General features: G+C 37.8%; 1 protein-coding gene across 12 annotated transcripts in view; it reads right to left on the reverse strand.

The window, feature by feature from the left end:
- LOC126471427 (homeotic protein female sterile-like) overlaps positions 1 to 26,785 on the reverse strand; it is a 349,857-nt gene that overhangs the window by 262,512 nt on the left and 60,560 nt on the right. For all 12 annotated transcript variants that reach the window (XM_050099579.1, XM_050099580.1, XM_050099573.1 and 9 more), the window contains exon 5: positions 17,476 to 17,670. In XM_050099579.1, the coding sequence (XP_049955536.1) occupies positions 17,476 to 17,670 (195 nt within the window). The remainder of the gene's footprint in view (positions 1 to 17,475; positions 17,671 to 26,785) is intronic.

Raw genomic sequence — 26,785 nt, forward strand, 5'->3', positions numbered from 1 at the left:
TATTTGTACACAAAGACTTATACAATCGCTCTCACATAATACTGCGAACACTCAGTCAAATCGCCTTTACAACCACCATATATGGGCCATATCAGGTGCTGAGTAGAAATAAGCATACCATGGAGATAATGTACAATGGTGTTCCGACAAAGGTATCGATTGAACGTGTCAATCCAGCATGGGTTTTACCCTCTCCGACCTCTGACACCACGACAGTGCATCAACACATGATGGACACACAGCATACCGAAACACCGCTCAGCACATCGTCCGAGACAAGTGAACCACCACCACAAACAACAACATCACTGCCCCCGAGACACCCGATGCACACCAGAGCTGGATGTCGAATAAAATTCAAGTATCAAGATATCCCTGGGGCTTCGCACTTTCAGGGGGGGGGGGGGGGGGGGGGCTGTGTGGCAGTGATATTTTTCATGTCTGGTGCAAAGTGATATCAAAAGCACACGAGTTGTTGTTGTTGTAGTTGTTTTTTTTTTTTATTTTTTTTATTTTTTGTATTTTTTTTGGGTCATGTGTTGTTTTTTATCTTTGCCGTGAGGCTACAGAGTCTCCTAGTTTTAGTTTCTTCTCATTATGAGTTTTTGTGAATAAATATTTTTTTGTTAACTCATTATACCGGACGACTATGCAATTATTTGTCATAGGCAAGTTGCTTACAGTCTAATCTGTTCACAACCAGCTATTCCCAGGATCCCGTCAGCCACACTCATTATGTGACCATGTCAAACAGATTCACAGAAGAGGGGGAAAAAGAAATCAAGAGTTACATTTTATTAACCAAACTTCACAAAACAACTGCAGAAGCATAAATGAAAACACTAAATGTATTTCACTAATATTTTACTTTTTAATAACATGTTATGAGAGAAGAACACAGCAAGGAAGGAAAAATGTTAAAGAAACTTCAGCATCCCATCAAAAACCTATTGTGTTTGATAAATACCCACTAACACAAAAAAGAAAAATATGCACCACGAAGGAATTATCTGAATGGGGTGAAAATTGGTAGATGGGATGTACATGTACAGACAAACAGATGATTACAATTTCAGAAAAAATTGGATGATTTATTCAAGAGAAAAAGCTTCACAAATTGACCAAGTCAGTAACATGTTGTTCCACCTCTGACCCTTAAGCGAACAGTTATTTGGCTTGGCACTGATTGATAGAAGTGTTGGATGTTGAGCCAAATTCTGTCCAACTGGCACATTATATCATCAAAATCCTAGGGTTGGTGGTGGGGCTTTCCCATTATGCTCCAATGTTCTTAACTGGGGAGACATCTGGTGAACTTACTGGCCAAGGTAGGATACGGCAAGCATGATGACAAGCAGCACAAACTCTTACCATGTGTGGGTAGAAATTTTGTTGTTCAAATGTAAGTACAGGAAGACTTGCAATGACGGGCAACAAAATAGGGCGTAGACTATCTTTGACCCACTGCAGTGCTGTAAGCATGCTACGAATGAAACCCAAAGGTCTCCTCCGTATATGGAAAGGAACGGGACCCCAGACAAGCATTCCTGGCTGTCAGGCCATATGGCGGTTATCAGGTCGGCATCCCACTGCTGTTCATATCATCTCCAGACACGTCTTCAGCCTGGAATCTCATTGACTGGAGTGGCACTGTTTTCATTGATAAGCTCAACTTCAAACCAAGCCCCAATTTCCAGCGAAGAAATGCTTGGAGACACCGAGACAGTGGTGCGATACCAATCTGACTGTCACTCACCATACGGCTGATTGAGTGGTGGTCTGGGGTACCATTTCTTTTTGTAGCAGGACTCTTTTGGTTGTCATCTTCTGGCACCCTTACAGCATGATGACATTTTGTTGCCCCTCATAGCAAGTTATCCTGGGTTTTCATTTCAGGTACATATCACCTACCTGCACACAGCAAGAGTTTCCACTGCTTGTCTTAATGCTTACCGAACTCTACCTCAGCCAGGAAGGTCACTGGATGTCTCCCTAATTAAGAATATTTGGAGCATTCTGGACAAGGACCTACAGACAGCCCAGTATTTTGACAATCTAACCACCTGGACAGAATCTGGCACAATATCCCTCATGGGGGTATTCAACATCTCTATCAATATATGATAAGGCAAATATAACTTGTTGCAACACATTATTGACTTGCTCAATTTGTGAACCTCTTTCTCTTATTTCGGTTTCTTTTGAATAATTCCTTCTTGGTGCGCCTCTCTCTCTCTCTCTCTCTCTCTCTCTCTCTCTCTCTCTCTCTCTCTCTCTCTCTCTCGTTGGGGAGGGGTTCAGTAATCTATAAGCATTCACAACCTTCGGGTTGGTTTGAACAACACAGTGCTCAAACTTCCTGGCACATAACAATTGCGTGCCAGACCAGGACTCTTAACCTGTGACATCTGCCTTTTCCAGGCTAGTTCTCTACCAACTGAGCTGTCTAGCCACGATTCCCCACCTCCTTTCCAGGACTGCTAGTGCCATAGGGTATACAGGAGAACTTCTGTGATGGTGGGTTACAAGTCATGCTTTGCAAGCTCAGTCAGTACAGAACTTGCCCATGAAAGGAGAAAATCCCAGGTTCAGACCCAGTCTTGACACAATTTTGATAAACAAGGAAGTTTCAAATTAGTGCACACTCCAAAGTGCATGGTCCTGATGGAGATGGTATGCCCCCCCCCCCCCCCCCCTTCCTCTGACCTTTGAACAGACTTGGGTAGCTACAGAGGGATCTACTATTTAATTTACCTTCTGAACCACAGCACAACTTGCCATTTTTCACAAGGCATAGTCCATATCAATTCATGCACGCTAGGAAAAAATCTTACCTTCATACTCTGATGTTATTGAATTTAGCGTATATTAAAATAAAGAACCAAGTAAGGAACACATGTTTTTTTTGTTTTCTCAAAAAAAAAAAAAAAAAAAAAAAAAAAAAAAATTGTTTCGTGATACACCCCTCCAAAGATGACATTGTGCATACCATTTTGATGATGAAAATTTGGTAAAAAAATTAAAATGCTGCATCGCTGGAACAGTTCTGTCAAAGTTCGTTAACTAGAGTGTTCTTAACTTTTTTTATAATTTATGGAATTTTTTTTTTTTTTTCAAAATGCCAAACCATAAAATTTTGATTTTTTCTGTTTATTAGTACCATACTCTTCTACACTCCCTGAAAAGGAGAGCTTTCACTTTTACATTGAATAGATTTTATAAACAACTAAAATTTTTGCCATACATAAAACCTGTTTTACTACCAATTATCACATAACAGGCTCATAAAAATGAAAACCTAGCCTTATTTAATATAATTTTAGTTTTGAAAGATGAGTAAGAGACTCATTTTCCAAGCATTTTAAATGGTTCCAAAATGTATGAACAGTCCACAGACTTAAATGTTTCAATTTATACAACTTCCGTGCACTCTGTTTTGTACTGAAATTAGCCAGTCAAAGAACTAAAAATGTGTTCCACTGCTTCAGTACCTTCCTTTGATATAGAGTGATGCCTTCCCGTTGAACCAATAGGAACTAGTGTACTTATAATTTTCAAAACATTGTTAACAGGAAGCAAAACATTTTGAACAGGAAGTGAGCAACGATGGCGTTGTTGCTGTCCTTCAGCTGGAAACCTATAACCCGAAGTTGGTCCATGTGGTAGCGCGGGCGCACCCGCACACGCACACACGCACGCACGCACCTTCTCAAGTTGTGAATCTGAATATTATCTTGCTGTTTCTGAGGTATTGGCCGATAGAACGAAATTTCTTCTTTCTTGCTCTTTTAAGTGCTTGAAATATGAGTTTGCCCATTGCTTTGATTCCAAAAATCTCTCTTCTGAATTCCTTTCACAAGAGTAGCTTTTTTGCACATTTCTTCTTTTTTCTGCTTATGGAATTATTTGATTTCCTCTTTGGAGAAAAGAATGAGGGCTGTCGACGTGTAAGATTTCATGACTCTCATAACATCCTCAGCATTTGGAATCGCAGCTGTATTTGGTCTGAAAAGATTGTGTTTTGTAGCATGATGCTTCAGCAGGCCTTGTACACCATCACAGGGCCCCTTCTTGTGACCAGTAACACTGTATACCTAGTCAGCTGGCACAAGTGACTTACTCAATTCAAGCAGCTCTTAACGATTTTTAAAATGACTTAGAACGCCATCAGAAATACTGATGATCTTCTCTGCTCCTGTTTGTAGTTGAAGAATCTTGCACATTGCTAACAGAGCATGTGCTGCATCATGTTCTGTGTCATCACTTATAAGTGCAACACTTATAGTCTTGTTTTGAAAATATGTCACTCCTATAAAAATTGAAACCTGGTCATTACTCCAACGATACCCTTTTACTTCTTGTGGGAGAATTACAGACCAGTTCTCAGCAAAATCACACTGAAGCACTGAACATAGTTCTTCAGCCTGTACACACCCTTTCACTTCCACAATGTGGTGGTGTTGGAATTTCTTCAGATGCTGGTGTGTTACTGCTTTCACTGACCATTTACCAAGTTCATCAATTAAACTGTTAAAGGCAACAGTGTTCTTAATTAGTTTATTTTCCTCCCATGTCGCATATGTAATTTCTGCAGAGTTATCTGCTATGACTTCCAGGCCAAGTGTCTGTAAAGACAGTCCTCCCATCCCAGGGCAGTCACAACGTTCTTGGAACAAACAATTCTCTCGCTTTACGTCGCAGACTACTAATTAATTCACACTCCCAGCCAAGGCGTCATATGTCACCAGCACCAATTAGTTCTTCAAAGTTATCACACAAAGTTCAAAATTCGCGCAGTAACGCATAAACAGACATCTCTAAGTGGATGTGGAACTACCCACTTAGGTCGTAGTGCATAAATTTTTGATCTTCCAACATGTGAAGTTGTATAGTTTCTCTAATAAATTGCAGAAGTTCCTTTAATACTACAAGTCATGTACCTCCTTTCTTTCACAACTTTTTGGCCTTCAACTGTTACAGTTATAGCATCTTGTGGGCACGCTGGTGAGAACAGTCCCATGTATCTCCCAGATAAAATGACTGCACTATTTGAACTTGAGCTGCTTCTACAGGATGACCATAATAGGGATCTGGTCTTATAAGACTCCTTTTACAGGCCTCACATTTCTTGATTTGTCTAACATGTACTTTGATACGGATGGAACGTGGCTCAAAATTGTTTTCTTTGAAAATGTCTCTGGAATAATAGTTAAACTTGCACCTTTTCACGGTAGGATGCACAATATTCAACAGCTGAATTGATATTTGTGAAAAATTCCTGACAAGAGGTGCAAGAGTGCTTTGGTTAATTTTCTTCTGAAGATGGAATTCCTACTCTGAAGAGTATGGTCAGTTTTACAGTAGTAAATTCATCCATAGCTTTAGTAATGTCTCTGCACTTTCTTGATGCATAGAGCTTATGACTCTACTTCTCCGACCAAGGTTTCTTAACAAGACTAACACCTACCTCTGTAGGTGACTGGTTCAGGGTATTTAATTATTCCTCTATTGATGCAAAATCTGCATCTTCTGCACCATGGAAGTCTTCACCTTGTTCAGATACTATCATTGTTGTTATTCTGTCAAAACTTTTAGAACACACAAAGTCGTCACTGGAAACATCTTCACTTTAAACAAAGTTTTCAAATGAAAACACTTGTTCTCCACCTGAACAAAGTCTCTCCTTTTTTTTGGTCTTATATAGCATATAGTCAGCACACTTCACTCTTCTGTGGTCCAGTCAGAAGACATTTGAAACAGTCCTTTTCACAAAACACACTGCACCTGTGTCAACTGGCAAATTTCTCACAAAAACACAGAACTAACTAGATGGTCTCAGATTTCTTAGAAGCCTCTTCAGTAAGCAAATTAGCAAATACAGAAACTTGCAATGAACAACCACGACAAGACAAGAAACTACAATGAAGTGTATGAAATATCTGCAGCAATGAAAGTGGAAAAAAATAACTGCAACAAAGAAAGTGATAAGAAATAACTGCAGCAAAGACAATACAAATAAACATGTAACAAAGAAATTAGTAAGAAAAATCATCAGTGAAGACGGGTACTAATCAACAGAAAAAAAATTAATTTTTCTGGATTGGCATTTTTGAAAAAAAAAAAAAAAAAAAAAATTTCTGTAAATTACAAAAAAAATTAATAATAATAAAATAAAAACACGACAGTAAAAGAACTTTGACATGTTATGTCCAAACAGAGGATAGCATTGTAATCATAAAGCAACTATCTTTCAAATAAAAGAAACTCACAAAATATCTGGAACTGTTACAGAGATACAGCATTTTAAAAATTTTTCCGAAATTCGCATCTTCAAAATGGTGTTTGTTGTGTCTTCTTTGGAGGCCTGTATCTCAGCGCAGGAATTTTCTTGGGGAAAAAAAAATACGTGTTTCTTACTCACTCCTGAATTTTAGCATATGCTAAATTCAATAACATCCAAGACTATGAAGGTAATCCCCCTGCCTGAAGCGATACGGATTATGCCACAACATATCATGGTCTTGGGTGAAACCACTGATAAGACACAAAAATCGTTGTTTGTATTCTGAAACTAGCCACCTGAGCCATACAATAGAACAACACTATGTAAAATCTAAGTATCCACTAGGCAAGAGTAAAAATGTGCAGTTGTTTGAAAAGGAACCAGATGAGTCTTAATTTGGGTAGGACATAAAATAAATCTGGTAATGATGAGCTGTAATTTAACACACCCACACCAACTACTCTTAATATCTTATTTAATGTGGCATAGTCCACAGTTAAGGAAACTAAATCAAAATACATATGTAAACATCATCCCAAATTGAAGTTTCATCAGATGTATTGGATGAACTGTGCTGCTGAGCACTGCAAATTAATACGTAACACCATTTACAATTTTACACACACAATTATCACAACAGAGCCACAAAAAGGAAACTTTTGTCAAATTTCAAGCAACTACAAACATAATCTGTTGGGTAATTTCATATCGTCAACTACAAATATAATCTGTTGGGTAATTTCATATCGTTTCCTTAGTTTCTGACTAAATTCAATTCCTTTAGCACAGTGTATATAAATCTGTTCCACCATGTCAGTTGCTTGACCTCGTAAAGTCTTTTCCGTATCAAAATATAAAGAACATTCATACATTCGCAGAAAGCACATGCTTTAATTTACCCTGAACACAAACTTCAATATGTAAAACAAGAATCAAATTTTAATGACATTTACATCATCTCAGCTGATTAAATGTGAACACATTACCGTTTTAAAATCCACATCAACTTTCAGCATTTGGTATGCAACGGCAGTCCAGATATGGTAACCATTTGCAGCTGCTACCCCCCCCCCCCCCCCCATATTTTGTTCCTGGAACTCTATAAATTAAGTAACCTGTGTTATTCAAGCAGTAGCCACTGCTTCACGTGCGCCTTACTCCATATCACTTACTTCCTTAGATTAATTTAGAAGTACTACACTGCTGAATATCTCCCCTCCCACAATCACCCATTCCAACTTCAGTAACTGAAGCTTGGAGAATGAACAAAGGCGAGACAAGGCCATGGTTTACCATGTGATTCATAACCGATCATGTCAGTGATTTTCTTGTCTTTCTTTCATGTGGATTATGCTGCGTTCTTAATGCTTATTGCTCAGTACTGAGTGATTATTTTGCTTTCAGTGTTCTGGAATGATAGGAAACATTCACACCAAGCTCTGTATGAACAAGCAATAGGAATAGTTGTTCTGTGTGTATCAGCACTTCAACATCCTGTTCCCACCAAGATGATACGACACGTGACACAATGATACAGTGCACAAGCAACCTGCGTTGGTGGATCATGCAAAATGTAGACCTTCATGGCAATGGGTCACATCGCCTAACTGCGAACTACGCCTAAAGGCAGGCTTCTGCCAGACCAATCAGAACAACCTGCATGTCACAAGCAGATGGCAGAAGCTTGTGCACTGATTTAAGAATTATACAAAGAATTTCAGGTCACGATAACTTGTCTAATGAACCCTGCATTTCAGTTGTTTACAAGTCACCTGGCAAGCAAAAAAGCAGTAAAAAAAATAATTTGATGATCTAAACAATCTCATGAAAAAACATTCTGTGACACAGTGTTCAACATGATTACTGGCAGCAAACACTCAACAGTAAAAAAATTAGTTTTATGTACGGAAAAAGAAAATGAACAATGCTGATAATACTGATAGGCATGGGTTACAGGTATCAGAACACAGACTGGAGAATACTACTGATGGAACACAGTAACTTTATGGTTGCAAGGACTGTGTTATTTGTAAGAATATGAAAAATTTACATTTGCATGAAATGTGATTAACCATGTTAGTTCTTTTTCAAAAATGAATTTATGCAATATATGATATTTTGTAACAAATTGTATCCAATGAACTATTTGGTCAGAGATAATATGAAATAGCTTTATTTTATACAAAAAAACAACTTTTGGTTTTTGTGTATCTGGTGGATCCCAATTTGGAAATAAGAATATGCGTAAGAAGTGTTTGCAAAATAAAGAATGAACCTAATGCACAAACACAATGACTTATCAGTGTGACCGTACAGCCCGTTTAACACGAGTGACTTCCTGGTCGAAATCAACAACTCGCGAGTGCGCATCTCATGCCCGCGTGTAAAATAGCCACCAATGACGTTGCCAGTGGGGCTATTGATGTCAATGACTGTGCCAAATGCAGTTTTAAAATCTTGAGTACACTGTAGACGGTGCACACACAGAAATAGGGGACTGCTAACATCCGACGTTAAACCTATTCTTGCCGAACTCATTCCTATTATAGCAACAGATTTTGAGCTTCTGTGTCTTCTTAATCTGTATTTTGTTGTTTGTTTTTGGTGACAAATTGCAAAGGTTGCACGAGGGCACAGAGCTTTCTCTACTAGCATTCTCCCACAAGAGAGACGAAATATCTGAAATAAAAAAGGTACTTATTTACATTTTACAATAACTCAAAGAAAAAGCCCATGTAATGCATAAATAAGAACATAGATAAACTTTTTTCAAATGAAAATTATTTCAACATTGAAAGTCAGACCTATTTAAGAGAAAAATAACTTTCGATGTTATTTGGCATTTTAAAAGAAAACACGACAGAAACGGTCAAGTAAAAACTCACTATTTACTAACTATAGTTTGATATGTTTCCAAGAATATATTTTGTGAAGCAAATAAATGTAGATTTTTTAAAAAATGTTTGGATGAAAATTTTCTTGTCTTCCAGTTCTTTGGATATTGCAGAATTTATCATACGACAAATGTTCACTGTGAATTTTACTTTGGTCACTATAAAATATTTTCTTTGCTTGTTCCTGCATTACGTTCCTATACTACAATGTTTACATAAAAGTTTGGTCCTCATAAGCTCATTTTCACTGTTCAGGAGCCAAACTGCACAGCAAACAGCTCTCTCAACACATGCAATTTTGGTACCATCAAGTAAGCAAAAAAGACCACAGAGGGTGGGTGGGTGGTTGGTTATTGTTTAGATACACACCATGTATGGCAATGCAGGACTCAGCTGAAGGACCTAGCATCTTAGAACAAAGGAACATGTTTGTCTGCCACCTCTGGTAGGTATTATGGAGGCACTCAATGCAGCTGCTTTAGGTGTTTGGTGTGTAAGCTGCCTCATTTACAAGAACATTCTCAACCTCAGCAAGCAATTGTCTGCTTGGCTGGTTGCCCTGCAAGAGGTTGGGAGGCCTTGTTCCTCTCCAATAGAGTGGTCAAAGTTCTCTTTTTTTATGCTCCTGGCAGATGCCACATTGCGTCCACACTGCCGTGATCGGAAAACCAAACCCATCAACATATTTCCACACATCGAGAATCTTTCTGTACATCATGAATAATTAGTTTCCATTCTATTTGTTGGTGCCATTGGTAGCATTTTGAAGTATGGGTAACATGGCTATGGATGCCCATGAAAGGGCATTACAATTTGCTAATCAGAGCTTATATCTTACAAATTCAAATTTACTGTTTTGCAGATTTTGTAATTATCAGATTGGATCAAAAAGAAATATAATGTCAAGGAACACTTCAAATGAGAGGCGTCCTGTCACCTGCAATTTTTTTTTTTAAAAAAAGAGCTGCTGCTTCTCAAGACAATTATTTGTTAAAAGCCAAGAGACAAAAGAAGAAAAGGAAGACTATAAAAAAGAAACTGCTGAAGTTTTTGCAACAGTAAATGTTCCACTCAAGAAGCTCTTTTGATATAGAAAAATCATTTACGTCCTTTAATTATTATTTTATATCAAATCATTGCACATCCCCCAAAAATTCTATTTAACCTTTAGGTGTGGTAACCTTTTAAATTTATACAAGGCGATTCCGTGATGATATAACAAACTTTCAGGGATGATGGAGAGGGGTAAATGTATCAATATAAGGTAAGGACCTTGGTCCGGAAATGACACAGACTAAAGCAATAAGCAAAAACTGTTGCAATCTCTGACAGTGCAATCCATGTGCCAGTGTTGTTGCTAAGATTGTAGGATAGGCAACTTTCAGAGGTAGTAGTATGGATCAACACATGAAAAAAATGCACAGTAAATATGGGCTCTAAACTGCGTACCTTTGAACTATGGACACATTTTCGCTAGAAGAGATGGGTTTTGCAGTAGCATAGATGAAAGGGTGCTCATAGTCCTAAGTTATGCATTTAAGAGCCCGTATTTAACTTTTTTTTTCTCTAGTTTTGGTCCGCATCTGAAGTTACCTACCCCACAGTCTTAGCAACAACAGCACTGGTACACATATTCCACTGTCGGAAGCAAGAGAACTTTTGACTCATTTCTGGATCAGGGTCTCTGACCTCAAGTTGATAGTACCCCAAAAAGTTGATATCATCACAGAATCATCCAGTATGTCATGTCTTTTACACCAATGTCAATTTTGATAATAACAGATGCTAGAGTTTCAGATCCCCAGTTACTGAGAACGAAGCAGGATGTGTAGCTGCAACATACACTAAGTAAAACCACACAAGAGATGTCAGCCGGAAAATCAGCAATAGGTACCAGTAACTTCAAAGTTACAGTTGGCAAAGAGAATCTACTATTTGTTCTTCATATCATATCTGATCAGCAGAAACTATTTGCCACAGTAAGCTGATTCCCTCCCCCCCTTCAGGCACGAAAGGCTAAGAATCACTAAGATTACACTTTGAAATGCCACATACTGTCTTTAACCCTTTTAGTGCCAGACTTTTCTCAAAAGATTATGTTAAAAGTGCCATGCTATTTTACAGAAAATACAGACCTCTGCCATACTTGCAATAAAATCTAAACTAATGCATAAAGGAGTGTAATTTTTTTTTAATTTTTAGGGAATGGTGCTAGCTACAGTTATATGTGCAATACACATTGTCAAAGAACACATTTTCAGAGAAAAACATTATTTTCATGATGGGGTTTATCAAAACACATTAAAACTTTGCTTTCAATGTACTCTGAGACCCATCAAATGATGATACACTCAGAAATTTCAGGTATATATGGAATCTCTGTAGTTTCCTTAACAAAAACACCATAAAGGAATACAGAAAATTTTACTACACTAAGGAAAAAACAAAAAAAAAACACATAACTTTACAAAAAAAATTGTTTTGCTCTGAACATGTTCTCAGTTCTTCAGTCATAAATCACTGACAAATGTGAGGTTGCAGTTATGAAAACTACTTGCACACATGCTGACCAACACATGAAGGATGCAGTCCTTTCTTGCAACAAACACATACTGTTCGTGAGCGCCGCTTCTTATCCTTCGTAGAACAAACACTGCAGTAGCGTTCCTTTCTCCCCGGAAGCGTCTCTACACCATATACTGTTGTAGCAGGTACATTTATATCTATTGCACTTTGGTTGCAGTCCTTGTCTGAAACCACTACTCAGAGTGTTTGCAAATGACTATGCTGTTAAACTTCAGCCGTGTCAATGGTTTGTCACTGGGGTTTAGGCTTTCCTCATACAAAACATATGCATTCAGCAACATCCTAGTAATTACTGAACACTACCTTCTTCCACATCTTGCCAGTCCTCCTCTTATCTAAATAGCAGTATGCCATCATATCAGATGAGTCAATGCCACCCATATACTTATTATATTAAAAAATCACATCTGGTTTCTTGACCGACTGTCTATTGCGAATTGTCTTTTCTGATGATGTAGCAGAGGATGATGTACTCACAAGGAGGACTGGGTTTCTGTGCTTTCTTCTGTCTGAAGCCACAGACAAGTATAAAAGATTTCCTGAAAAAACTTTAGCTGACCTACAGCATAATTCGACAGAAGACGACGTGGCAGGAATTTTCTGTTTCTTCTAATTGTTCCCGTTAGATAAGTGTCGACTGAATACAGCTTTTCTGCCAGAGGAATAGATGTAAAAGATACACAAAACACATGGTAACCTTTTTGCATGTAGCTCCCTAGAGCCAGGCCATTCTCTTTTATTTCGTTTTTGTCATCATCACTTTTTGTACCACGGTATGCATAAAACCCTAGGCAGTAATTTACTACTGAATCGCATAGCATCCAAAATTTGACTCCGCACCTGTGATGATGTTTAATGGGGAGGTACTGGATTAGCTGTGAGTGTGCCTTTGTCCCAACAAGACTTTCCATCAACACTCAGTTGCTGGTGTTGAGTGTAGTAGAGACGGAAAACATTGTTGGCAATATCCACCAACACTTGAAATTTGGCTGTTGGATCATACAATGGGTGACCAGGAGGGTGAAGTTTCGAATTGTCTACAAAATGTAAGAACCGCAGCCATAACTGAAACCTGTTGCGTGAAACCATTTGCGAAAACCCCGGTGTCAACAGGTTCGAATCAGTTGACCAATAACTAAAAATGGTCTTTTTTTTTTTATCAGTCTCATATTCAAAATCACTGCTATAAAAGCCCTCATTTCTACTACAGTTGTTGGTTGCCACTGTTTGATTCTCGAATTTGGCGATAAATGCGTTGACTGAATCACCTGCCAAGCGTATCTGTTGGTCTCAGTCACCATAATCTTAAGAAGCTGCTGTGTGTGTGTGTGTGTGTGTGTGTGTGTGTGTGTGTGTGTGTGTGTGGGGGGGGGGGGGGGGGGGGGGGTATTATTGGTGTGGCGTTTGCTGGTATATGTTTAGGGCCTGGTAGTTCTGCATACACAAAGCTTGGCGGGGGACGGATTATCTGATGCCTCATCCCTTATTTCCACAAAAGTATTTCCACTGCAATTCCGTTGTGTGTGATCATCGTCGTCGTTTGCTGACACACAATCGTCACTTGAAGAAGAAAACGACGAGTCCTCTGCTCCACCGGACATCTCACAATCCGATTCACTTTCTGCAAATCCTGCAAATTCATCTTCACTTTCACTACTTATCATATTATTGCCTAAATCACTCGTATCGAACTGCAACTTCTTACTTGACGACACCATGCTGCCGCAAAATATTAGGAAAATAAAACAACACCAAAGAAGTTTATTTTACTCAAAATATCGCTCTGACAATCGAAAAGAAGATTGATATGCTGTGCCTTCGACCTTCGTTCTGCGTCTTGGCTAGGAAATACTACCAACTTTGCCTTCAAGCGCGGAAAAGATGAACGAGAAGGGCATCACGATCAGATCGTTACTGGAATTTTTCACCAAAAATCTGGATCACGATCAGATCGTATTTGGCACTAAAAGGGTTAAACATTGGTTTAGAAACAGACATTGCTGTATTTCCCTGCGTGATCAGTAACTGCCTTGGACAATGTGAGCATCCAATGCAAGTGAACAATGTCCCAATTACAAAAACCAAAAGAGAAATTATATGGCTGTCTGTTTATGGAATACCCTATTTTGTCACAGATCAGAATAGAATTGCTGATTCTGTCAATGCCAACATGCTTGTATACCGAATTTATGAGATAAATGAAACTGTCAAGCAGTACTGACACTATTGTTAAAGCACCAAAATACCACTGTCGTCATAATTCAATCAGTCTCTGAAGTCTGAGGTGAAATAATATATATTCAAGATATGTATGGTACACGGAGAGGAAAAAAATTTCCCAGATTTCCTGGTTGAAAACATCCAAGTGAAAATACACCTTTTCCCAGGTCAAAGCACATTTTTTCCACATTAAGTGACAATATACTTTCCAGAGCCATAAAACTTATCAATCCTTTGAATGGTAAAGATTTTGTACACCAGAGTAGAACTTCATGGCATTTTAGGCACCATAAAGCAACATGTTTGGATGGATACATGTATACTGCATATTTTTATATTACAAAAGTATAAATACGAATTCCACCAAATACAGCACAATAGCTTTTGAAGCACTGAACTCCAAGATTGTGCTGCATGATGTGCTTTTGTCAGCCAATCACAGCTCATCATCACGTAACCTTATCAAGGCATGACAGCATATATTCAGAGCGCGACAGGTGACAGTCAGCCCACAGCAACATCACCATTAAGTAGCACGAACACATAACTTGGAAAAGTGAATGGTTTAAACTAATATATGTACAGTATAGTTACAAGGAAAGCTAACTTCTCACATATAACATGTGTCACCCTTTAAGATATATACAAATTTGCAACTAAAACTTTAAATAATGGCAGAAATTGCTGGACTTCTGGGGCCAAAATTTTTCTAGTCGGTTGGTCCTCAAAAGCGTTAAACTTTGAAAGTAACGCTTCTCAAACTGCCATTCACAATATTTTCCTGCGACCTGTAAGAAACATTAACAGTTATGACGTCATGCTCATTGAAAGCAGTTTGTTGTTACGAAGTGTTGTGTAGTCTTCGTCCTAAAGGCTTTGACACATTTTTTGCTGCCGGCAATCATTCATGTGTGCACGGTGTTTTGTTGTAAATGGCACATTTTCTTTGCAATTGAAATTTCATTTTGGTGTTATTATCTCATTCATGTTTTATTGCTGCTGTATTATTCTGCAGTAGTGGGCTAAAGTAAACTTTTATGTTAGAGTATCAGTTATTACCAGTAAAAGCTACAAAAGTTTAATTGAAGACTAAAACAATAAAAAATTCCCAAAATTCTAGAAAGTTCCTGAGTTTTGCCCAGATTTCCCGGGATATATATACACACCATGAAATTGCTGATAAGAACAACATGTTTTAGAACTGAAGATGCTGAGATACTTGTACCAGAGGCAACAGACAGCATTCCAACATCCATCCACATGGGCAACTTTAACCGACACAACAAAACTAACGATATTTCATAATCCCCCCCCTTCCTATGCACAACATATTGTGCTGCTCGCCCACCTTCATTTAAGCACAGTGTTTAAATCAATGGTGTGCATATTGCAACAGGAGGGACACAATACTGAGACAAGAGGAATTGAACAGTAAGTTATGTGATATTATGAACAATTCAAGAAATTCTAACTTTATGAGAATTGCTCAGCTTATTGCACAAAGAACCTGACATTTGGGCTAACAAAGAATCTCTGAGAAGGGTAAGGCATGGTGCGATCAGAGAACAGACTGAATGAGGATATCATTCTGGGAGTTCATTCTGGGGATATTCTGAGAAATTGGACGAGATGAATTTCCTTAATTCCTGTGAAATGGCCTCAGATTTTGAAACACTACAATGGCTTTGTGTGTAAGGCACCAGTTTAGTACAGAGATGTGATCAATCTCAGTCTGAAGTCAATTTTGTTTTACTTCTAATTTTTTCTTTACTCTTGCTTGGGTTTCACTATCAATAACAGTTTTCAGTACCTTGGTTCCAAAATATATGACAAAGAAAGAAAATAAATTATTTAATATGTAGAAAGCACATAATAAGTTATCAATTAAATAGAAATTTACAATTTTTTTTTAACGACTGATAGTCATCACGGAAGTACTGGTAAGAAATTGTTTGAGCACCACAAACATTGTATGAATGACATCTTTTCACAGTTGTGTTTAAGTTTCAATACGAATGCCTACCAGAGTGAATGGTTTTAATGTGAGGTAGCTGGAATCTGGAAGTACACCACTACTCAGTCAGTCTGTTCTCTGATCATTTTCCACTCCCCCTTGACCCACGTCTTCCTCATGTGAAAAAAATTATTCTGTCAATGAAATTGTTTTCAGAAGGTGCCAGAGAAAGAAGTTATATATGAATAATAAGACAGTTTCAAAAAGGGCAAGCTATATTAGATCTTTAGGATGTACCCACTGGGTTACTTAGATGATATGTGGATTCACATATTCTGTGAGAAAATGCCGGTTGGTTGATTGATAGTGTCCAAGGAACATTGTTACAAGTGTTGGTCTAAGTTTGTTATTCTATGCATGGCATTGGTGTATAGATGTATCGTGTGTGAAAGAGCTCCACTTGTAAAAATACTGAAGTGTTCACTATTACTACCTCCCTTTCCTGTTTCTCGAGTGTCAATACAATAGGTCTTTCATGGGGAGAAGGTCTTCAGTTTCCTTTGCAGGTAATATATTCTTATTAATTCCGTAACAATACTAACACATTCTTGTAATAGAGTGCTGCAACTCTTTAAGACAGTCATTTTGCACACACAAAATTTTCTTCTCTAACTAGGCAACACAGTGCACAACAAAAAGGCCACTGTTTTACAAGTACCTTTTTAAATCTGCACCAACAGTTAGTGTTTAACACTGCTTGGGCAGCAAATCTATGAGAGACTCTACATTGCACGTATGCTGTGGCTGTGGTGATCTGGCATGACAAGGAACATTTACTTTGCATAGAACTTCAAGCAAAGTTAAGCTGATTTTGCAATCAAAGTGCTGCATCTTGTCAAGACAATATCATCATTTTAATGTCACCAAGGACGAAAAAAATGTGAAGATGGCAGTTACTGGAGTCTCTTAAGCACTGCAACACCAAAAACTGCATTCAATTGTGCAGACTTAATATATAGCATATGGCTAAATTCTGTATTAGGGCATTTATTTGATATTACTCAGCAATATTCATAAATATATCTCCATTCTCCTCCACATATTCAATTATTATGTTTGTAATATTTCCAAGCAGACATGTCGAACTTCAGACTTCATGTAATTTTATTTCTTAACAAACTTCACACAATGCAGAAGCAGGAAATGTTTTATAAACTACAAATGGTTTACTATATAATCTTAGGCCTTTTGGACACCATACAAAAGATGCAGTTTGGTATTTACTGCAGAAATACTGACCAAATCAGTAGACGGCACTGAAGGCCAATTAATGAAACTCTGCAACACCTCCTTCCTGGCACTGATGCTTCAAATATTGTTCAGATCACAAAGCTACACAGAATTGCAGACAGGAAGCCACAAGCACAAAGCTTTGCCTTCACAATACTGTTTTCTTTACTTTTTTTGCCAAATATGAGATGTGAAATATTTATTTTCATAGTGATCAGATTTCTAATTAAATTCACTTAATTACTTACTTTTGTAAGGAAGAGCTTTTCAAGGGTCTGGGCCATGACCACAACATCTTCACCAGGTTTGTTATAGACATAACAATTTGTAAACATAGTATTGAAATCTTGAATACATTCTCTTCCACTCCAATAATAGTTATGCTCAAGACGTTTCTTTATTGTCCCCAAGTCCATTGGCTGCTTTATTATTTTATGATAGTCCTGGAAAGTGAAACAAAAAAATTCAATAAATAAAAAATCATGCTAAAAGTTATTTCTCCAGTAGTATACCCAAGTTCAGTTTCTCACAGTGGTGGTGGTAGTAGTAGTAGGGTAAATGATAAAGATATATAGGATTAAATACTATGAAGGAATTTCTGATAAAATAATGAGCCAAAAAAATTAGCACATCAACAAAAACCTGGAAATCCAACCAAAACCAAATGTTCAAACAATTTACGTTATAAACACCTTAGTAGTTTGGGAAAACTTGTCGTCCCCCCCCCCCCCCCCCAAGAGCTGATGTACCCTTGCCCTCACACCTGATAACCAGCTTACAACCAATAATAAGGGGACCTGTTTGCGATGGAATTCAGACAATGGTGCAACTTGGCATTTCTCTCACGCAAAAAGCACTGTTGAAGGTTAAAATCATGTTTCAGTACCAGAAAATATTTGATCAGCTGAGAACTGAAAAATTAAGTCTTTTGTGTAGTATAGTAAAACCCCCTTTTCACATTTTTCAGTGGATTGACCCCAAAGAAAGTTTTGCATCACCTCGGTTCCAAGAGTTCTGGAACCTGCACAGAAAATTGGACGAGAGATCAACATAAACATCATTTCCGCCCTTTTTATTGCTCATAAAAACCACACATTGCATGTTGTACCACCATACAGCGAGACCTTCAGAGGTGATGGTCCAATCTCCTGTACACACCAGTACCTCTTATACCCAATAGCATGTCTTCCTGCATTGATGCATGCCTCTATTCTTCGTGGCATACTATCCACAAGTACATTTAGACACTGTTTGTCCAGATTGTCTCACTAATCAACAGCAATTCAGCGTAGATCCCTCAGAGTGGTTGGAGGGTCACTTCGTCCATAAGCAGCCCTTTTCCATCTATCTCGGGCGTGTTCAATAGGTTTAGTGTCTGGAGAACATGCTGGCCCCTCTGGTCGAGCAATGCCATTATTCTGATGGAAGTTAATCACAAGATGTGCACGTTGGGGGTACGAATTGTTGTCCATGAAAACAAATGCCTTGCCAATATGCTGCCGATATGGTTGCACTATCGGTCGGAGGATGGCATTAGCGTATCATACATCCCTTACAACGCCTTCCATGACCACCAGCGGTGTACATCGGCCCTACATAATGCCACCCCAAAACAACAGGGAGCCTCTAGCTTGCTGTACTTGCTGGACAGTGTGTCTAAGGTGTTCAGCCTGACCACGTTGCCTCCAAACACGTTTCCGACAATTGTCTGGTTCAAGGCATATGCGACACTCATCTGTGTCGAGAATGTGATGCCAATCCTGAGCGGTCCATTCGGCATGTTGTTGGGTCTATCTGTACAGCACTGCATGTTGTCATAGTTGCCGTCTAATAGGCGCTGCTCGTGCACGATTGTTTACATCTTTGGGTGGGTTTAGTGACATCTCTGAACAGTCAAAGGGACTGTGTCTGTGATACAATATTCACAGTCAACGTCTATCTTCAGGAGTTTTGGGAACTGGGGTGATGCAAAACTTTTGATGTGTGTAGGAAACACAACAAGCAAAAATGAGTAAGTTACTCCTGTCACTCTTTATATTGTTCAGTATATGAAATTGAAACAATTTAAATATTGACCATTTAAAAAGAATTGAAATAATTGTTTTTGTTTCTTTCTGACACCAATTAGCTCTAACTGCCTCTCCACAGTATACAAAGCATCAATCACAAAGGCAGTGGCCAAGTGCTTACACACAAACATGTGCACAGGTTTCCCTCTTTGCTCTGGCCATGTCAAATGATGAAAATAAAACAAGCAAGCAAAAATCTTTCGTCAAACCACACTGAAAAGATGTTCTTGTTCTAATGTGAGACTTATTATTTACAATCATTATGGTAAATAAAACTTAACACAATACTGGTTAAAACAATAGGCACAAAAAAATCTACAGTTTGTTGCCAACAAGGTCACTCAGTTCTGGGACAAAGTGGGTGAGAAAGAGGGTGGCAATTGTCATAATGTTACCGAGCATCTTGAGGTGGAATGTTTAAACCTGACATCAGGTCATACCAACCTAAGATTCTGGGCTTAGTATGGATGACTGTGAATTTGAGTTAAAGCGGTTTTAATACAATACGATGAGCACGAGGAAGGTTGCTGCTAGAGTCACTATCATCAGATCATGATTACCATAAAGGTAGTAACTTGGCATACTTTCCCACTCCTACAAACACTGTGACCCATAATACAAGTGGCGGTGACCAGACATGTTGACAATGAAAATCTTGATTATTGTGCCAACACTATGCTACAAGACCAATAACTTTGCATATAGTCTGTGTTTTCTGTTTTGTTTACAGGCTGACTTTGAGCAGGAATATGATGCACTTTTTGCAGAAATCTGTACGAAAACCAGTGTTAAAGGTCATGATAACGTTGAAAAATACTTAAAATGAAGGAAATATTGTAAAACAGAATCATTATGAAGGGAAAGCATTGCATTTAGAGAATGGGACTTCTGTTGAGAGCGACAAAATTGAACATAAAAAGCGGTAATACATAAAATGCAGGAACATAAAAACGGGGTTTACGGTATATCAATGGTTAATGAAGAAATTCTCAGAATAAAATAGTAATTTATAGCTCACTAAAAATTCGGTGTCAGATTAATTCATTTTGTGTCACATGGAGAAACATCACTCAGTTATCCAATACATGTAGAGAAGTCAACATGGAAAACTTATTTTATCCTACAGAGAACATGTAAATATCAGCAGCAATAGAATGTAACTACAGTGAAATCCCTCTTTTACATTTTTCATGGTACTTTTAAAACATGTGTAAAAGTCAGGAAACTGTAGATGGTGGGAAATTACTTTTTAAGAACACACAAGTTCCATATTTCAACAATACATTGGTAGTTCGAAGCTTTTGTGTGTGAAGAATGCAGAACTATAGTTCATTTCAGCTTCTTCTGATGGATTTCTTTCTATCTGGTTCTTCTAGTTCATAAATACACTTTGATGTCAACATAAAAAAATTAGCATAAACCTGAAAGTGAAGTAAGTATGAGTAATTCATTAAGAACATCAAGGAAACATATTCTAATTGTTAGGTGTAAATCTCCAGCATTTTAGTAATATTTCTTTTTCCCCTGAAGAAGGCACTAATACGTGCAAGGCATGGCAATCCTTTCAGCATTATGCCTGCATTACACGTTTTGAACACAGTCCTAAAACACGTGTTATATAACACGTATTTGATACATGGGCTTGGAGTGGTTTATTTCACGACATACGATGCTGAAGATAATGTAATGACCATTTCATGATGGAAACTGGTGACATGAATTTGATACAGACAAGCTTGAAGCAAGAAACAGAGTACATACAACAGCTTGATTAGAATGCTACAGTATCTACCAAACCAATAAGACAAAACTGTTGAACTGCTTTAGGAGAAAGGTTTGTCTGAAAACTTACTGGTTACATCAACAATGCTGCAAAAGAACTCTTGACTTTTTAGAGCTATTCAAAGGTGCAACAGGAACACTGGAAGATGAGAAGTTTCCAACAGTTAAGTTTGTTTTGTTATGGGTGCACGAGCTCAAAAGTCATAGTAATATGAGCACAAAGGCACAAGGGTGCATACGTTTAAATTACTGTTCTCACACTGTATGTCTAGCAAGCGAAAATTGTGTGTAATTGCAAAATGCTGCTTTCAGTATCACCAGTATTTTGGCAGTACACTAACACTATCTCTGACTGACAAAGCAAACTTGATCTGAAATCAATCAATTCACTGTAATTACGCTTACAGGGAATAATTTGGAGCCAATTTTGTTCCTGTTAGATTTCTAATTTGTTGGGTCGTCAAGTTCACATATTTACATTTGAATCATTACAGCAGATTGGCGTTATCAAAATCAGCTATGTGATGATTCATTACAAGACTGACAAAAGTTGGTAGTTACATAGTTTCCTGTGACATTCCAAACTATTCTCAAAATTTGATTATTGCATAAAGCAATCTAGTTTCTCTTAAGGATAACAATGATGTCACGATTACAAACTGCCACTCAGGTGTATATGTGTACAGCTTAAACTGCCGTCCTGTCCCTAGGGTGCCTTGTTTGACCACAGCCTGCTTTGAGCATTCATAATCAGGAAAGTCGTGCGTGGGCATGGTAGGATAGAGTGAGTTAGCAAGCAAAACTTCTTATTTGATACCTCTAGTAAACTTTACCCAAATGATGATAGATCATAACCACAAAGATATAAAATACACTGAACATATTGACCAAGTTGTTCTGTGTACAGAGAATCGGGGAACATATTATACGCACTGTGTCTACTGTTTAGGCCAACTGCACACCAAGTTATTCTGATCAAGCCTTTCTTCGCACTTTAATGCATACCCAGTATCCTCTCATTCATTTTCAGTGAGCCTCCCTTCTTTGTTCAATCTATTTATTGTTAGTTTCAACTTTGGCTTTTTTTTTAAAGCGCTGATGTCTTCCAAGTTTCTTCTTGGCTAGGTTAAATTCCTGCGCGTCTTCCTATGTGGCTCCATCTCTTTTAGGTTATGTCGGACCTCCCTGAACCAGGGACTCACTCACTCTTCAGAAAATAGGGAAAAACTGGGATCGATGCTGTTGTGTGTTCATAGAAAGCAGTTTTTAAATGGAAGTGCAGTTTGTAGCTATGCCATCGTTTAATTTAGTTTTCTTGTATTGGACCTAAGGTCTTCCTTTTCTTAGATCCTAACTTCTCTTTCACACCTTTCCAAGAAATCTTGAGGTCATCTGCTGCATACCGTGTGTCCAGTACGATAACTGCACCATAGCATCACGTAATGTGCAGCATTTGATGTAAACATTTCTAGTCAGCTGGTATGTCATATCCATCTTGTTGAGCCTTGAGCTTTTTATCAATATTTGGTTCTATCAACTATATTAGATACTTTTAACTTATACCATTCCCCTTCCAATTTTTACTGTCATTTTTTTAAATTTACATCTGCTTCTCTGAGCACTGGCTAGACGTCTCTTGTAAACTGCTTCCTCAAAGGAGATCTGGTTGCATGCCTACTACAATTAGATTTCAAGTTCTTGAATTTGTTTTGTGGATGGGCCTGGGGAACCTGAAAAGATCAGATGATTATCTGCAAAAGCTATGCAGTAGATAGACTTACTGAACTTTCGCAGCCTTCATTATGTAGTTCTTTGCACCACTCACAAATGATTTTCACATTAGTGGTGGTGGTAGTTAAGTGGTGTTGAGTAATCATTCATTTTCTCTAAAACAGTGCCTTTCAAACTTTTTGGGTCCATGGCCTTTTGATATGAATATATATGAAATGCTAACATGACACTTGTGGGGAAAGTATTCTCGTGGTTTTTTTACCAAACTACCATGATTTGACTCAAAATATCATTTCATTTTATTGGGAAGCACATTATCAGTAGCAAGGACATTGAAACAAATGACACACTGAAGTCATTCTCCATTTCTAACAGTAGTACACAAAAAAACAAACTCGAGTAGCTCTAGTCATACTTTCTACATTTTCATATATTCATGTCTTTAGAACAGCAAGATACATTTGAAATGTCACATTTAACATTAGAACCACCAGAGCGGTCAAACTGACTGCAACAAGTTTTCAAAACGTTATTTTGACTGCAGTTTTTGTCGTATTACAATAAGCTTCGGTGACTTTCCCAGGTTAAAGGTCAGAATCACCCATACTAAATATATTTATTTTTTGAAAAGTGGTTAGGATGTTGTTAAGAAGTATACCTAGAACTGCAATAGTCATTTTGACTGCTGTATTGATTATTGTAATAAAATGTCTCACAACATGTCCTCCTCCTGGTTGAGATTAAATCTTAACGATCAGTCTCTAAACAGCAATAATATGCAGAATAATGAAACTCTTAATTTACTTATGTTCATTGTTTGTCTCTGAGTCTCCGGTCATATTGTCATTCATTAACTCATAGCAACATAGTAATCAAGGCTCACAGATCTCTGTCGCTTACCGATGCAGAATTGTTCGCACTCTTAAATGATATTCCAGATGGTAAGTCTTAAGCAGAATGTGGCCTAGATGCAGAAGACCTAAGAGAAGATGTGGACGAAGATTACTGTCAACCAAACGATCACTCTGAAAGTAGTGATTCAGCTTATGCTGAAAAATGTATGGGTGATTTTCAGCCAGGTTAGTAATAATTATGAAATGTGTTATTTACATGTCAAAATTCAACTTTCATATAAAATTCAGGATTTAGATGACAATTACTCTGGGCAGACACTTCTAATTTGAAGTTTTCTATTGTTTTATTACAGCTGTAGAAAATGTATCATGTAAAACAAGACATCAAAAGGGACAGATCAACACATGCCTCCCAAGGACAACGTAATATGTTGCTGGGTATTGATGGCATCACAGAGTGAACTGCTGCAGAGTTTGGAAAGACCACATCTGGCAGATTGGCGAGTATACCATCATCAGAGAAAATCCAGGACATAAACCATATTCAGAGCGGTATGTTTCTGATGTCAGTGTAGTGAGTGCATGGCGTTTGTTTATCGATGAATCAATACTGAATGACATAAAACACTGAATGGAAACTGAGGCAAAATGTGTTCTACGAAATGAATTGTGGAGTGTAATTTTGGGGATTTATTGTATGCTCTCAGTGTTCTTGGAGACAATAGTACTGAACTTTATTAACTGTGGTCTACGAAGTGGGGCCCACCTGTCTTCAGTGATACAAAGGCGAGAAACTGCTTTCAAGAAATTATAACATTTTTGCACTTCGACGTTAGACACACAAGATCAGAATGTTTGAAGACAGATAAATTCACTTTAGTATCAAAAGTTTGGAACAAATTGAAAATTGCCATTTGACCTATATTCCAGGTGATAATCTGACTGCTGATGAACAGCTTTTTCCAAGCAAAACAAGGTGTCCACTCTTACAGTATATGCCAAACAAACCAGATAAATTTGGTATAACATTTTGTCTTCTTGTCTACACTGACTCAAAGTTTCTGTGCAATGGGTTCCCTTATTTAGGAAATGACGACAACATATCACGTGACCAGACTCTTCCTGGAAGTATAGTAATGAAGTCAATGGAGCCATTTCAAAAGAAGGAGCGAAAAGTGACTACAGGAAATTTTTTACAACAGTGAAGCTGGGCGAGAAGTTGAGAACTATGGTACTAGCATTGTTAGAACAATTAGACGATCAAGGAGAGAAATTTCAAATGCTGTGAAGGCAATGTAGGCTGATCTTTACCACTCGGATCCCTTCAAACATTCTAGTAGCATTCTCACTGCATATCAAGGCAAATGAAACAAGAATGTGCTTCTGTATAGCACTTTGCGTTCATAAGATGAACTTCAAACAGGTTCGGAGGAAAAACCACCAGAAACAATAGATTTCTACAACAATACAAAATGTGGTGTTGATGTGGTGGATCAAATGGCAAGAAAATACAATGTTAGAGCTGGTACTCGTAAATGGCCAGTTCACGTATTTTATAAGATCACTCGTCGAAATTATATCCTGAAGCTAGCAGAGGAGTTTCGTGTGGGGTACATGGACTGTAAAAGTAACCTGGCAGAAACAGGAGCTGAATTTGGAAACACTGTGGAAGGAAATAAAATGAGGAAACAATGTCAAATGAAGAAGTGTAGGAATAAGACAAGTTATATCTGCAAAACGTGCAAATGTACACTATGTTCCAGCCGTTCTAGAGTTAAAGATTTTCCATGCTGAGTGAGAACACAACCATATAAGACAAATATTCGAAAAAACTAACCTTCAAACTGACTGACCCTGAATACAAATGTGTCAGCAGTATGATTAGGCTTCTATCTACCTCACTGCCATAGTTACAGTACTCATTTGCCAGTTATTAGATATCACTCTTAGTGCACAAAGAGAGTAGCTGGTAGTGTATGTGCAATAAATGAGAATTATGACTCAAATACCTTTGTCACCATACTCCTATACTATTTCCTGTGAATATATGTCTTGGAACGGTACACTTTGCACATTACTGAATTACCCGCAAATTAGAAAGGTTAACCAATCATGTACACGAAAGTTCAGGTTTTATTTTACGTTTGAGTGAGTTCTACAATACATCATCAGAGTTACATGGTAGTGTATTTCTGTCCCAAGTCACTTTCCACTGTCTGGCTTCTGGAGGACTGCTGTTTCTGACAGTGTTGCCAGTTCGAGTCTGCACATGAACTGTGGAAGGAGCAGACAGACAAGTCATGAACAAAAAATGTTATGGAAGCTAAATTTGAATTCAGAGGTGAAGGAAAAAAATTGTAACTAATAAAAAGCGCTGAACACTAAAGCCTGTCTTAATTTTGTTGATCTTTGACATTGATATAATGTGGCAATAATGCTTCCTGAACAGGAGCCACATGATATTTTGAAATGAAACTACCACCAGCACTTGACTATGTTTTTTTATACATTTATTTCACTATCACAATTTCAGCTGTAGAGCCATTTCCAAGTGCAAGGTGAAAATTGCAATTTGATCAACAGTTCAAGGAGCATTACTTCAGTTTCCACCTTGCAATTTAAAATGGCTCTACAGCTGAAATCATCATAGTGAAATAAATATATAACACCTTACAGCCAAGTAATGGCAATAATTTCATTTAAGAAGAGTATTATGACTAAGGTTCCTAATCAAGGAAAAGTCATCACATGATATTTCCCTTTTCTACAGCCTACTGTATTTCAGAGTGAGTGGAAGCGATTTCAGCTGTGAGCATGTGTAAAGCTCATTTTACACGGCAGCATATCAAAGCAAACAAGCGAACCAGCATTCACAGACCATTTGCCATTGTTCACCACCATTTGTTTGTATCTTTAAACAAGCATTTATGATGGAGGTAATGGAAGATAACACAAGGGAACAAGTAGAGTAGGCCAACTCTACTAACACTGTGTATTCTTTTCTGTAACATTCCTCACAGGTTTCACAAGGTAATACTAGATACACTATGATGTAAATCTTTGATATTGAGATAGGATTTTTTTGTCCCCAGTTTTTGACAAAGAGAGCAAAATGGAGTAGG

Source organism: Schistocerca serialis, chromosome 3, assembly GCF_023864345.2.
Source record: "Schistocerca serialis cubense isolate TAMUIC-IGC-003099 chromosome 3, iqSchSeri2.2, whole genome shotgun sequence".
Lineage (NCBI taxonomy): Eukaryota > Metazoa > Arthropoda > Insecta > Orthoptera > Acrididae > Schistocerca > Schistocerca serialis.